Below are 14,328 nucleotides of genomic sequence, written 5' to 3' on the forward strand. Positions count from 1 at the left end.
CATACTTTTTTTCTGGTAACCTGCTGGGGTACTCACTGTATGTTCTGAGCAGCCTAACCTGAGCCAGTGGACTCTCCAAATGTTTTTGTCCTCTCACTACTATTTATGAACTCACATCAAAGTCCCAGCACCTCTTGGATGCTTTCTTTTTTCTTCACTGGAGTCCACAGAAGGGCATTGTATGAGCAACCTAAGGGAAAAGGGTATCTTCACTCCACTCCCACACACAATGCCAGCTCCTCATACCTACCCGCACTTCTCTCCTGCACATACAATCCACTCTCATACCCTCTGCACTCCTCTCCTGTGCACACGCTCCACTTTTATACTCTTCTCACTCCTCTTCTGCAAATTCTGCCTCTATTCTCGTGTCCGCCTGCAAATACTGTATGCTCTTATACCCTCTGCATTCCCCTCTTGTACATACTGCCCACACTCATACCCATATACTGCCACCATCAGTTTTTTTTCTATAGAAAATATTTGTTTAACAAATAAGCATTTAACACACAATAAATTATTACCAGACCACTTGGGTATATTTAAGACGAGAGCACAGCGTTAGTCATCTCTATTCAAGAACGATGTCCTTACTTGAAACCTCTGACTTCATTGTACAACAGGAGGGGGGAGAGTCACTGCTTTAACTAACTTTAGGCTTGAGCTATTGATATTTGTAAACAAAATATTTTTCAGAAATGCATATATTTCTAGTCTAAAAAAAAAAAAAAGCAATATTGTAGATGCACCTAAAAAATAAAGAAAATTACTTTTCTAAAACTTGTATTTTATTAGTCTTATCCATAACAAATAAAATACAAACACAACTATCATGCATTACCTATAAAAACAATAATTCCAGCACGCACAGCTCACCTGGGCAGCTGGGATGGCAAAGCGGCTGGCATAGTATGGACAGGCTTTAACCTCTTGAGCCCGTACGACAAGCTGCTCAATGTCCTTCACCTCTACAAGAATCTCATCCCGTAGGAACTGCATCTGCTCATAGGAATAGTATGGACAGGTAAGTCGGCTTTCACGTTTCTTCTTCCCTGTGGGCTCCTCAGTTTTCTTCTCTTGAAAGAAAAGAGGGTAAAATGTTACTGCATGATATATGCCATGAACCAGGACCTGGTCCAGCCAACAAATGGCAATACAACACAAACCTGAGTTTTAAATATAAAAATATGCTGAGTAAATCCTAGAGCCCCTGGACCCAATATCTGACAGGTGATGCTTGGGTTACCTCTGTTTAGACAGTGTTCAGGGTAAGGAGGGTTGGCAGGCATTTCCTCAACTCTTTTCCCTTTCCTTCCTTTGTTTTCTCCGGTCTGTCCTTTCCTTGGGAAGTGAGATGTCCCCATATGAGTTAATGGGGGGCCCACTTCTTCTACCACTTCGGCTACAAGGCACACACCCCCCCCCCCCCCGAAGGTTGTTGGGGACTTTGAATACAGCTTGTGAACCTAGTTTTAACTCAGATACCTCATTTTGTTATTTAATTGTAGACGGCACATCAAGCCTTGGCATTTTTGACATTTAGTTCAGTAAAGTCGTTTTGATTATTGGTGTGCTTGACCTGTCATATACCAAGGCTATACCACGCCTTTACTGTGTATTCAGCTAGATGTATCTAAACCATGACTATAGAAGTCCTGTTACTCTATCTTTATGTGTTCTTTATATGTATGCTTGTAGAGGCATGTGGCCTTGTATGTTTTCATACATTACTTTGCAATGTTTTTTTATTTGTACTTTTATTCCTTGAAATTTTCTCAAAAGAAAATTATTGGAAATTAAAATATGAAGAGTAGCCCATTTGGGGTGAAGTGACAGCTCCTTGTGATAGCCCAGCCCTCATATTTTCGTTTTCAATCATTTTCTTTTGAGAAAAATTTGAAGGAATAAAAAGTACAAATAAAACATTGCAAAGTAATGTATAAAAACAAAGCCACATGCCTCCAAAAGCAAAAATAAAAAGAACACATGCATATAGATCTCTGTAAAGAGATTTTTTGATCATGGACCTGTCAATTTAATTTAAGCACCACATTCCCAAATTTAGTCAATGAGCAAGAAGGATATATGGGATTTTTTAGGTGCAGAATAGTTTATAAAGCTATCAAATTAAATGCAATCCATGGAGAAGCATGTGCATGTGATATGATGTTATGTATTTAGGTGAATTGGGTACAACAAAAGTAAATTTATTGATAAAATTTACATCACATCAGGTATAATTCGGTTACCTGAATTATACGTGATGTAAATTTTATCAATAAATTTGCTTTTGGTTGTGCAGCAATCCCTCTTCTGCTATATATATATATATTATATATATATAAATAAATGATATGCAGTTCTAGATTGACTGATTATAATACACACATGTAGTTGTGTTTTTATTTTCTTTGATAGAAGGCTTGTACCTCAAGGCCAGATGGCATCCCCTGAAGAAGCCTGACATACGGGCGAAATATGCTGGGAAGTCCACCTTATATGTGGTCTTGTTAACATTGTGTTGCATTGTACTTGCTACTCACTACATCTTCTAAACTCAATTATTTTTACATAAAAACTTTTAATATTATATTTGATATCTTTGTAATCTATTCTGCACCTAAAAAATCCCATATATCCTTCTTGCTCTGTAAAGAGATCTTTAACCATGTGATCGGCTGTGTCCAATCACAGCCGGTCACATGTAAATACAGGAAGTGCCGGTAATCGGCTCTCAACGCCTCACACACAGTGTGCGGCGAGGAGAACCGATCAGCGGCATCTCCTCGCAGAGTGGGGAACAGGTAATTTAACTGATCATCAGTGCCCTGATTACAATAAAGCCCCAGAAGTTCCACCAATCAATACCCATGAGTGCCACCAATCAGTGCCCATCCGTGACACAAATCACTGCCCCTTACTGGTGCCAGTCAGTGCTGCCTTTTAGTGCCTGCTCATCAGTGCTGCCCATTAGTGCCGCTTATCAGTGCGCCATAATAGTGCCTCCAGATCAGTGCCCATAAGTGCCACCTCATCGGTACCCATAAGTGCAGCTCATCAGTGCTGCCACCTCAGCGCACATCAGTGAAGGAGAAAAAATTACTTATTTACAAAATTTACTGACAGAAACTAAGAAAAACCTTTTTTGGTTTTTAATTTTCAGTCATTTTTTATTTTTTTTTGTAAAAAAATGTAAAAAAAAAAGCAGTGATTAAATACCCCCAAAATAAATCTGTTTGTGTGAAGAAAATGATTAAAAATTATTTGGAGTACAGTGTAGCATGACTGCGGAAGTGTCATTCAAAGTGTGACAGCGCTGAAAGCAGAAAAATGTCCTGGGCAGGAAGGGGTTAACGTGTCCAGTATCGAGGTGGTTAAACAGACACTGACCAAAAAATAAATAAAAAAAAAAGGACCCCCAAAAAATTACTACTCCTTACCCAGTTTGACAGATGACAATTCCCATCTATGCTCTCTTGCATAGTAGGAACGGGCAGAAAATCTTGCGCATTCAGGCTGCATTCACACCTGAGCGTAGCATTTTCAAGCAGAAAATGAATTTACCGCAATTTTGCGGCGTTTTTTACTGCGATTTTGTGCAGGGCAAAAGGTCACCAATGTTAAAAGAAGAAAAACGCCCAAATCTGCTCAATTCGAGTGACAAAAAAGGGTCCGAAACTTTTTTGAGCTTCAGGCGTTTGGCTTCAGGCCGACATGGAGTGGAGATGTGAACCATCTCCATTGAGAATAATAGATTTTTTCCCCTCTAGCGATTTGTAGCTTCAGGCTTCAAGCTACAAAACGCTCAGGTGTGAATGGGGTCTCAAGGTCTCTCAGATGCCTGGTTAATCTGCACTCTGTGGTTCCATCTGCTAACTGCTACATTATTAAAGGATATATTAGTGGCACAGCCGCAGGCATAGTGGAACCAAAGTGTGCTGTGGTGGACACAGCATCCAACACACCCAAATGTAGCTGAATACTGAAGATGCACTGCTTGTTGGAGCTCTGAAAGGGATTCAAGATAGGAGTCACCAGCCTCTGAACTGGTTTGTTCATCTTCTTTTGAAGAGTCCATGGCAACATAGTTGCTTTAAAGTGGTTGTAAACCCTTACAAACCACTTTGACCTACAGGTAAGCCTAGATTAAGACTTACCTGTAGGTCCAAGAAATACCTCCTAAACCTATACGGTTTAGGAGATATTTGCCCGAAGACAGGCACCGCTGTCTACGGCGCATTTCCAACAATGGAGCTGCCACGCGTGTCGGCTCCCGTGCACATGCGCGGGAGTGACGTCATCGCGGCTTCGCCGAATGACAGCGGCGGAGCTGCGAGACCCCACCGAGAAGATGGAATGCGCCGGACTACAGGGGACAGCGGTGACTTCGCTGGCTCCTGTGTCAGGTAAGTGACACATTATGGGCTACTATGCGATGCATAGTAGTCCATTATGCTTTGCCTTTGCAGGAAATGAAAGAGGAAGTAAACTCATCAGGGTTTACTTCCTCTTTAAAGTCTTGTATAAACAGAATGAGTTATAATGAAAAGCACAATTCTCCAAAAACTAAACCTGTAGTACCTTTATTAACAAGAATCTCAAAATATTGCTGCAGCCTTTTTTTTTTTTTCTGATAAACCATAAGATCCAATGATACAGATGTATGTTATCTTTTCCCCAAGAAGAGAGCAATAAAAAGTAAATTTCCCAGGTCAATAAGAAATCTGACCACTCGGGCAGAATGAAGAGATGTAGAAATCTGGGTTTGTCAGATATCACAGGCTAGGAGCTATAGAAGAGTCAGTCTGTTTCATGATTGACTTCATTCATCACACTCCATACAACTATACTGCCTGTTTTAGTATAAAACTAGGTTTATTTTTCAGATCTGTATGTCAGCATTTGCCTGTGCTCACCAGACGTATCCACTGCTGCTACTGAAAAAAATAAAATAAAATTATAATAAAACATGTTCACTGAAGGTTCTGTCCCGTCTTTCATATACAAAAAGTCTTTTAAGTCAATGGGGTCAATTTACCAAGGGCAAATAGACTGTGCACGTCACAAGTTCAGTTGCTCCACAGCTTAGTAAATGAGATGATGATTCACTTTGCAAAGAATACCCAATCACATGCAAGGAACAAAAAAAAACAGCATTTTTGCTTGGACGTGACTGGACGATGGAAGTCAGCCGAGCTTCTCCTCATTTTCTAAGCCCTGGAGCAACTTGCAAAGTGCACAGTCTAATTTGCCTTTAGTATATCCAAAGACATGCAGGTAGGTTAATTGGCTTCTGTCCAAAATTGGCCCTAGTATATGAATGGGGACCTTAGATTGTGGGCTCCTTGAGGGTAGGGACCGATGTGAGTGTGTAATGTACAGGGATAGGGACAATTGTAGACACCTCACTTAGGTTGAACTGGATGGACTGGTGTCTTTATTCAACCTTACTAACTATGTAACCATGAAACTATATCCACCCCAATTTGTCAATATAAAGTCTCACAGTCACAGATCACATTCAGATTTGTCTTGCAAATTGTGATATGACTGATAATACATAAGCAGAGACTTCAGGAAACAGAGCTACTCACTTTACAAGTGAGGATCCCTCGAAGACCTGTCTGACTTGGTTTACAAAAGGATCAGATTAAAGCCAAACTTCATGAAAACAACTAAAACACAAAGAAATAAACTTCTAAAGTTTCGAAGGATTTGTGTGTCTGTCCATGCAGTCCTGATATTTAGACAGCTTTGCTACTGAGCATATTCAGGTGGATGGTATGACTTACAGTTAAGAAATGCAGGTATCCACCCTACTCTGTACGGATACCTCATAATGTATTGTTTGACATGATTGCAATACATTGTGCATGTATGCCTTCTGAATTGTTTTTATCTCTTGAATAATGAATTTAAAAAGAAATGTTATTATGGATTGTCTATTTGTACTTGTAAGCAGTTTATTGGTCATGGAACACCACCTACCATGCTTCTTTTTCTGCATCTCCATGCAGCGATCGTTAATCAGCTGCATCGTACCCAAGCGCCGAACCTCATCATTGACACATGCGTTCTGTAGACACAACAAAGGCAGAGGTGAAATGTAGGTCTACTTGTTTTAAAGGATTTACTCTGTACTGACCCATTAATGCTTGGCATGTCCCTTTTAAATTAGGAAAACAAAAACTCAAGCTCGTTAGGACAGCCATTACCTGTTATAAATAAGGATCTTCAGCAGCGCTTGAAGCGATCATTGTCCGACTCCCAGAAGGAATGCTAGTTCCAGAGCAGAACATACCCATCCTGCATCATGCACAATGACTTTTCTACCCAAAAACTAGCACACTCTGGGCTTGGCAGGTTCCAATGCTGAAAAGGAGCCACGGCTGTGAAAGAGTTAACAGCCTAGGTCACATGACTAGCTGTCATGGGATACAAGAGCAAAACAGTCCCTGCTACTGGATGGAAAACCTTGGCAGGGGCAGCTGATGGCTGTCACAGCATCTTCCCTTTAAAGAGTATATTTTAATGTCGTCACATTTTAAGTTAATGTTGTAAAGTTAGTGAACAATCCTCCCTTTCAGTAAAGATCACATGGCCAAACGCCAAGTCATTTTATCACATGTCTGTCATTGGATCCAGAACAGCAATTTCTGCAGTGAAAATATTTCTGATCTTCATAAAACCCTTTAATCCAGTTATGTTGTTAAAAATAAATAAATAAATTTGCATGCATTTTATAATATAGATACTAATATAGATAAGTACATGTCAATAGCATAGCATTCTTTAAACCCAATACGGAGGAGCAGCATGGTAAGTTAATCAGGCCTGGGTGTTCTCAGTGTAATACTGAGAGCGTGCTGCCAGGAGAGCAAAAAGAATATCATTAAAAAGTTTATTTCAGTAATTCAATTCAAAAAGTGAAACGGATATATGGTATGGATTCATTACATACAGAGTGATATATTTCAAGCATTTCTTTCTTTATTTTTGAGGATTATGGCTTACAGCTAGTAAAAAAAATAAAAATAAAATTAAAGTATCTCAGTGTCAGGGCTGGCTTAGCCCTTCTTTCTCTGGGCTGGCTGCACAGCTGTCAGCTAATTGCCAGCTCTCATCTCTCTCCGGTTACCCAGCTGTTCCTGATCCTGCTTGTCTGACCTGCCTACTTAAAGCTGTCCAGCTCACTTCATCTCTGCCTTTGCCTTGGTCTCATCACAAGAAACCATCTCATGCGTTCCTGTTTAAAGACTGTCTTGCTGACATCCCTTCTGGCTCCTTATCCTGCTTGCCATTCCTCTACTAGGATCCCTGACTTCTGGCTTTTCTGATTACCCAGTTTGGTTACTGAACTCTGGCCTGGCTGACTACTTGATCCGGTTACTGGTCTCTGGCTATGCTTTGACTACGCTTACTCTATTTACCTTTCTATTTTTTATTAAAAAACAAGTGTGATTAAAATACTACATAAGACCAATAAAAAAAATAATAAAAAAAAATGATTTTCATTACAGAAATGTTGGCTTACTGAAAAGTATGTCCATGTACAGTATAGTATGCACTCAATACTTGGTCAGGGCTCCTTTTGCATGAATTACTGCATCGATGTGGTGTGGCATGGAGGCGATCAGCCTGTGGCACTGCTAAAGGTGTTATGGAAGCCTGACAGCCGCCTTCAGCTCATCTGCATTGTTGGGTCTGGTGTCTTTCATCATCCTCTTGACAATACCCTACACATTCTCTATGGGGTTTAGGTCAGGCGAGTTTGCTGGCCAATCAAGCACAATGATACTATGATCATTAAATCAGGTGTTGGTATTTTTGGCAGTGTGGGCAGGTGTCAAGTCCTGCTGCATAATGAAATCACCATCTACATAAAGCTGGTCAGCAGAGGGAAGCATAAAGTGCTCTATAATTTCCTGGTAGAGGGCTGTGCTGACTTTGGACTTGATAAAACACAGTGGACCAACACCAGCAGATGACATGGCTCCCCAAATCATTGCTGACTGTGTAAACTTCACACTGAACCTCATGCAACTTGGATTCTGTGCCTCTCCACTCTTCCTCCAGACTCTGGGACTTTGATTTCCAAATGAAATGCAAAGTGTACTTTCATCTGAAAAGAGGATTTTGGACCACTGAAGAACAGTCCAGTCCTTTCTATCCTTAGCCCAGGTAAGACCCTTCTGACCTTGTCTCTGGTTTAGGAGTGGCTTGACACAAGAAATGCGACAGTTGTAGACCATGTCCTGGATACGTCTGTGTGTGGTGGCTCTTGAAGCAATGACACCAGCCGTAGTCCACTCTTTGTGAATCTCCCACAAATTCTTGAATGGCCTTTGCTTCACAATCCTATCAAGGCTGCGGTTATCCTTGTTGCTTGTGCATCTTTTTCTACCACGCTTTTTTCTTCCCCTCAACTTTTCATTAATATCCTTGGATGCAGCACTCTGAACAAAGAGCTTCTTTAACAATGACCTTTTGTGACTTTCCCTCCTGGTGTCAATGACTGTCTTTTGGACAACTGTCATGGCAGCAGTCTTCCCCATGTTTGTGTAACCTACTGAACCAGACTGAGAGATAATTTAAATGTTCAGGAAGGCTTTACATGTGTTTTGAGTTAATTAGCTGATTAGAGTGTGACTCCATGGGGGAGATTTACTAAAACTGGTGCACACAGGGGTGTGGCTTGATGTCAGAGCGAGCGGCTGCTTAGGCTCTGGCTCTATACGATCATCCTGAAGGCATCCGGTGTCCAATCTTCTACCTAAAAGGTACTGTGTCTTTCCTTACAGCTGTGGGAACATTCCAGTGCAGGAATGATGGCAAAATATGGGCCACCTGCGCCCCAGTCTGTGGTAGAACTGGCTAGGTTCTGCAGACAAGATGGCGCCGGTCCCTCAGCCAAGTCACGCTGCAGCCTTCTCTCTCCTCAGCATAGATCTCTACTCCTGGGGTGAGTGCCTATATTCCTGCTGCCTTTTCTACCCTGCTTGATCCTCTTCTGTCCCAGGACTCCCCTGCCTGTTCGGAGGACAGCTATGCTTCTGACCCTTCTCAGGCAGAGCCTGCACTAGCACAAATCATGCTGACTATACAGGATTGCAAAGCTTCCCTCACAGCCCAAATGGAAACTATCCATAATAATCTTTCCCTGCTAAAACAAGATGTGCAAAACCTCTGGGAGAGAACAGGGGCCGCTGAGAAACACATCCATTTTCTGGAGGACACTGTGCACACCTCACCTACCACAATGCAACGAATGAACTGGTGACACTCAAAGCCAAATTGAATGACCTGGAGAACCATTCCCGCAGGAATAATCTCCGCTTTGTAGGATTCCCATAGAATTCTGAGGGATCCCGCACTGAACGGTTTGCCCATTCCTGGCTGCATGCTGTCTTTGGGGCTGATGCACTTTCACATGCCTTCGTTATTGAGCGGGCACATCGCACCCCACCTTGTCCCCCTCCCTTGGGGGCCCCTCCATGCTCCCCGATTGCACAGATCCTCAACTTCCAAAACAAAGTCACTAGCCTACATCTTGCTAGGGAAATAGGACCGCTCAAATGGAATGGCAATAATATATCCGTATATCCTGACTTTTCCACTGAGGTCCAGCGCCAACATATCTCCTTTGCAGCAGTGAAAGATCGCCTGCGTACTGAAGGCCTGCAATAGGCTATGCTCTTCCCTGCTAAGCTGAGAATTATCTATGATGGTAAAGCTCACTTTTATTCTAGTCCAAGAGCAGCTATGGCTTAGTTGGATGACCGATTTGGGGCGGAATCTAGACACCGGCGCATCTAAACATGACTGGCGATGCACCGTCATCCTTCCCTGTCCTTATGCACAACCTTCTATGGTATCTATATCTGAGTGCGATAACGGGCATAACTGCGGATAATACTTAAGCCCTAATCACTTTGCATATCCTATGGAAGACATTTTTCATATCCCTTCATATCTTTAGCTATATACTGTGACTGTAACGGGCCTGGAAGTAGGCCTTGGCCTGCTTTGTATCCTGTTATCTCCTGCACTCTCTCCAGATCCGACTCATGTGAATGTTGAACTTTGTGCCTTATAATACAGATCCTTCTACATGAACACCTAATGCTTTCCTATAAGCCTCTCTGGACTTACTACCTCCCCCATACCAATTAGTGGCAAGGTCACGGGTTATTTACTTGCCTACCTGACTGCACGCCTATAGATATCCTTCGGATCCTGATCTCTCAAGGTCGGATCATTGAAACCCCTCAGGATATAGTAGAGGCTTTTCGATCTTTTTATAAAGACTTATATGCTACCAGAGCTCAATACTCTGAAGGTCAGCTAGATGAGTATTTGGTACAGGTACCTCTCTGTCAGGGCTGGGTTCAGCTCTTCCTTCTGTGAGCTGGCTGATCAGCTGTTGGCTAATTGCCAGCTTCTATCTCTCCACAGTTACTCAGCTGTTGATGATATCCTGCTTGTCAGTCCTGCCTACTTAAGCCATCTAGTCCAGAGGAGCTCTGCCTTCGCCTTGGTCAACATCACAGAAACAGATGCTCTTCTGCAATCCTGTTCAAGACTTGCTTTGCTGGCATCCTTTCTGGCTCCAGATCCTGCTGTCTGTTCCACTACATAGATCCCCGACTTCTGGCTTGGCTGACTATCCGTTCCAGTTACTGAACTTTGGCTATGTTTTGACTATGTTCGTTCTTTTTACATTTATTATTAAACAAGTGTGATTTAACTGTACTTCTGTCTCGGCCTGATTTCATGGTTTCTGACACTCCCCATTTTGACAGACCATAACTGAGGAGCTGGATGCGTCTCTCTCTTTTGAGGAACTCACTCCTGCAATTTCGTTGCAGCTGCCACATAAGACACCGGACCTAGACGTCTGCCCAGCTGAGTGGTATGCCCACTTTTGATCATCTCTTAAGCCCCTTCCTTCTCAATACATATAACAAAGCTCTGGAAGCCGGGATCCTTCCCCCCTCTATGCGAGAGGCACAAATTATTTTCATAATAAAACCTCGTAAAGATCCTCTCAAGTGTGATTCTTATCGCCTGATATCCCTTATCAATGCGGATGTTAAGATCCTAGCTAAAGTATTGGCCAACCGTCTTAACCACTAGAGGACCGGCCACCAAAGTTATACTGTGGCAGGATGGCTCTCCTGGGCATACGTTGACCGCTTTAAGACCACTAGGGGGCGAGGCACCCGCGATCGCTCCTCAGAGAGACATAAAGGAGATCTGTCAATGTAAACAGACAGATCTCCGTTCTGCCAGGGAAGAGGCGACAGATCTGTTGTTCATAACAAGTATGAACAATGAGCACTCCCTAGGACACACATTTAACCCCTTCCCTGCCAGTGACATTTATACAGTAATCAGTGGCTATTTTTATAGCACTGATCGCTGTATAAATGTCAATGGTCCCAAAAAAAGTTTCAAAAGTGTCCGATCTGTCCGCCGCAATGTCGCAGTCCCCAATAAAAATTGCAGATCACTGCCATTACTAGTAATAAAATAAAAATGTCATAAATATATCCCCTATTTATTAGACGCTATAACTTTTGAGGAAACCAATCAATATAGGCTTATTGCAATTTTTTTTTACCAAAAATATGTAGAATACATAACAGCCTAAACCGAGGAAGAATTTTTTTTTCAAAACGGTTGCTCTTTTTTTTGTTTATACGCAAACAAATACTGCAGGGGTGATCAAATACCACCAAAAGAAAGCTCTATTTGTGAGGAAAAAAAAGATGTCAATTTTGTTTGAGTATAGTATCGCACGACCACGCAACTGTCAGTTAAAGCGACGCAGTGCCATATCGCAAAAAATGGCCTGGTCATTGAGGGGGCAAATCCTTCTGGGGCGGAAATGGTTAATACAGTAGTTGCAAAATTGGTTGGGAGTGACCAGGTCGTTTTATACCCAGCCGATCCACCAGGATTAATATTCATAGACTGTTCTACAATTTGCAATATCCCCACGATTGCTCTCCCACTCATGTCATTGTGTCTTTGAATGCATGCAAAAGTCTTTGATAGTGTAGAGTGGCCCTATACAGCTATACGGGTTTGGTCCTATCATAGCATGTATACAACTCCTCTATGCTTCACCGCTGGTTCGTATTAGGGTTGACTCCCATGTTACTAAAGCTTTCCCAATAACCAGGGGCACTAGGCAGGGGTGTCCTTTATCGCCACTCCTATTTGCCCTAGCTATGGAACCCCTTGTATAAGGGTTCATAGCGCCTCCTTAAATAGAAGCCTTCCCATTTATACTATAGAGCAACTTATTTATTTATATGCAGATGACACTTTAGTATACCCGGCTGACCCCCGTGACTCTCTTAAAACCATCTGAAATTAACATCTTTGGAGAAATTTCTGGGTTCCGGGTGAACTCTGACAAGTCCATCCTTTTTTCTTTAGATTAAGCTGCTATACCCCTAATCCACCCGGACTCCAGACTACAAATTGCCCCTTCCTTTAGATATTTGGGTATTATAGTTCAACTACCTCTATCTTTGTATATTACGAACAATGTGTGTCCACTACGGTCGCAGATACAAGTACAAACTAAACAGTGGATCGATCTACCCCTGGATCTCATGGGAAGGACCAATGTCATTAAAACGATTTATCTACCAAAACTGCTTTATGTTATAGCCAATTCCAAACATATTGATACAATATGTATAGGGGAAATGCACTCTCTGGATGTTAGCACAAGTGCCTTGATGCAATGACACCTCATTATTAGAAACCCTCCACAATGTAATCTATAGAGTTTGTGTACCGACCCATCCAGGTATGTTAATTACGCACCTCTCCCTCCCTATTTCAATCTGCAGTCGCAAAGACCTCCAAAGACTCTTGGATAACATCCCCTAATAATCCCTTGCGGTTCAACCCTACCCTTAACCACTTAAAGAGGAAGTAAACCCTGATGGGTTTACTTCCTCTTTTTTTCCCTGCAAAGGTAAAGCATAATGGACTACTATGCATCGCATAGTAGCTCATTATGTGTCACTTACCTGACACAGGAGCCAGCGAAGTCGCCGCTGATCCCTGTAGTCCGCCGCGTCCATCTTGCTGGTGGCGTCTCGCAGCTCCGACCAATGACAGCGGCGAAGCCGCGATGACGTCACTCCCGCGCATGCGCACGGGAGTCGCGCCTCGCAGCTCCGCCGCTGTCATACGGCGAGGCCGCGATGACGTCACTCCCGCGCATGCGCACGGGAGTCGACAAATTTGGCAAATCCATTCTTGGACTTGCCGCATTTAGTGCGCATGCGCGCCGCTGTCTACGGCGCATGCGCCGTAGACAGCGGTGCCCATTTTCGGGCAAATATCTCCTAAACCATATAGGTTTAGGAGATATTACTTGGACCTACAGGTAAGCCTTAATCTAGGCTTACCTGTAGGTCAAAGTTGTTTGGAAGGGTTTACTTCCATTTTAAGGACCGAGCCTCTTTCTAAAATTTGGTGTTTACAACCTTAAAACTGTTTTTGTTTGCTAGAAAATTACTTAGACCCCCCAAACATTATATATATATTTTTTCTAACACCCTAGAGAATAAAATGGCGGTCATTGCAATACTTTGTCACACCGTAATTACGCATCGGTCTTACAAGCGCACTTTTTTTTGGAAAAGATATACTTTTTTTCATTAAAATGTAAGACAACAGTAGTTAGCCCAATTTTTTTTTTTTATATTGTGAAAGATAATGTTACGCCGAATAAATTGATACCCAACATGGCGCGCTTCAAAATTGCGCCCGCTCATGGAATGGCGACAAACTTTTACCCTTAAAAATCTCCATAGGCAACGTTTAAAAAATTCTACAGGTTGCATGTTTTGAGGTACAGAGGAGGTCTAGGGCTAGAATTCTACCGATCGAGGCAATACCTCGCATGTGTGGTTTTTCACACTGGTTTCATATGCGAGTGCTGCTCATGTATGTGTTTGCTTCTGCACATAAGCTTGGCAGGATGGGTGCGTTTTAAAATATGATATTATATATAATTTATGTATTTTACACTGTTCTTGTAAACAAAAACAAAAAATTGTGTCACTTTTATTCCTATTTCAAGGAATGTAAAAATCCCTTGTAATAGAAAAAATACATGACAGAACATCTTAAACATGAGATCTGGTGTCAAAAAGACCTCAGATCTCATATTTACACTAAAATGCAATAAAAAAAAATGAAATTAAATTTTTAAAAAACAAAACAAAATGTCTAAGAGCTATAGGCGGGAAGTGACGTTTTGACGTTGCTTCCTCCCTGAAAATGGTATGGAGACGG

The 14,328-nt window shown here is 42.1% G+C and overlaps 1 protein-coding gene across 1 annotated transcript in view; it reads right to left on the reverse strand.

Annotated features, from left to right (window-relative positions):
* DDX11 (DEAD/H-box helicase 11) overlaps positions 1–14,328 on the reverse strand; it is a 161,131-nt gene that overhangs the window by 83,768 nt on the left and 63,035 nt on the right. The window contains exons 8-9 of the mRNA XM_077468971.1: positions 5,989–6,076; positions 877–1,076 (exon numbers count right to left, since the gene is read on the reverse strand). Coding sequence (XP_077325097.1) covers positions 877–1,076; positions 5,989–6,076 — 288 coding nt within the window. The remainder of the gene's footprint in view (positions 1–876; positions 1,077–5,988; positions 6,077–14,328) is intronic.

The sequence above is a fragment of the Lithobates pipiens genome, unplaced genomic scaffold (assembly GCF_037356315.1).
Source record: "Lithobates pipiens isolate NorthernLeopardFrog02 unplaced genomic scaffold, aLitPip1_a1.2 Scaffold_8, whole genome shotgun sequence".
NCBI lineage: Eukaryota > Metazoa > Chordata > Amphibia > Anura > Ranidae > Lithobates > Lithobates pipiens.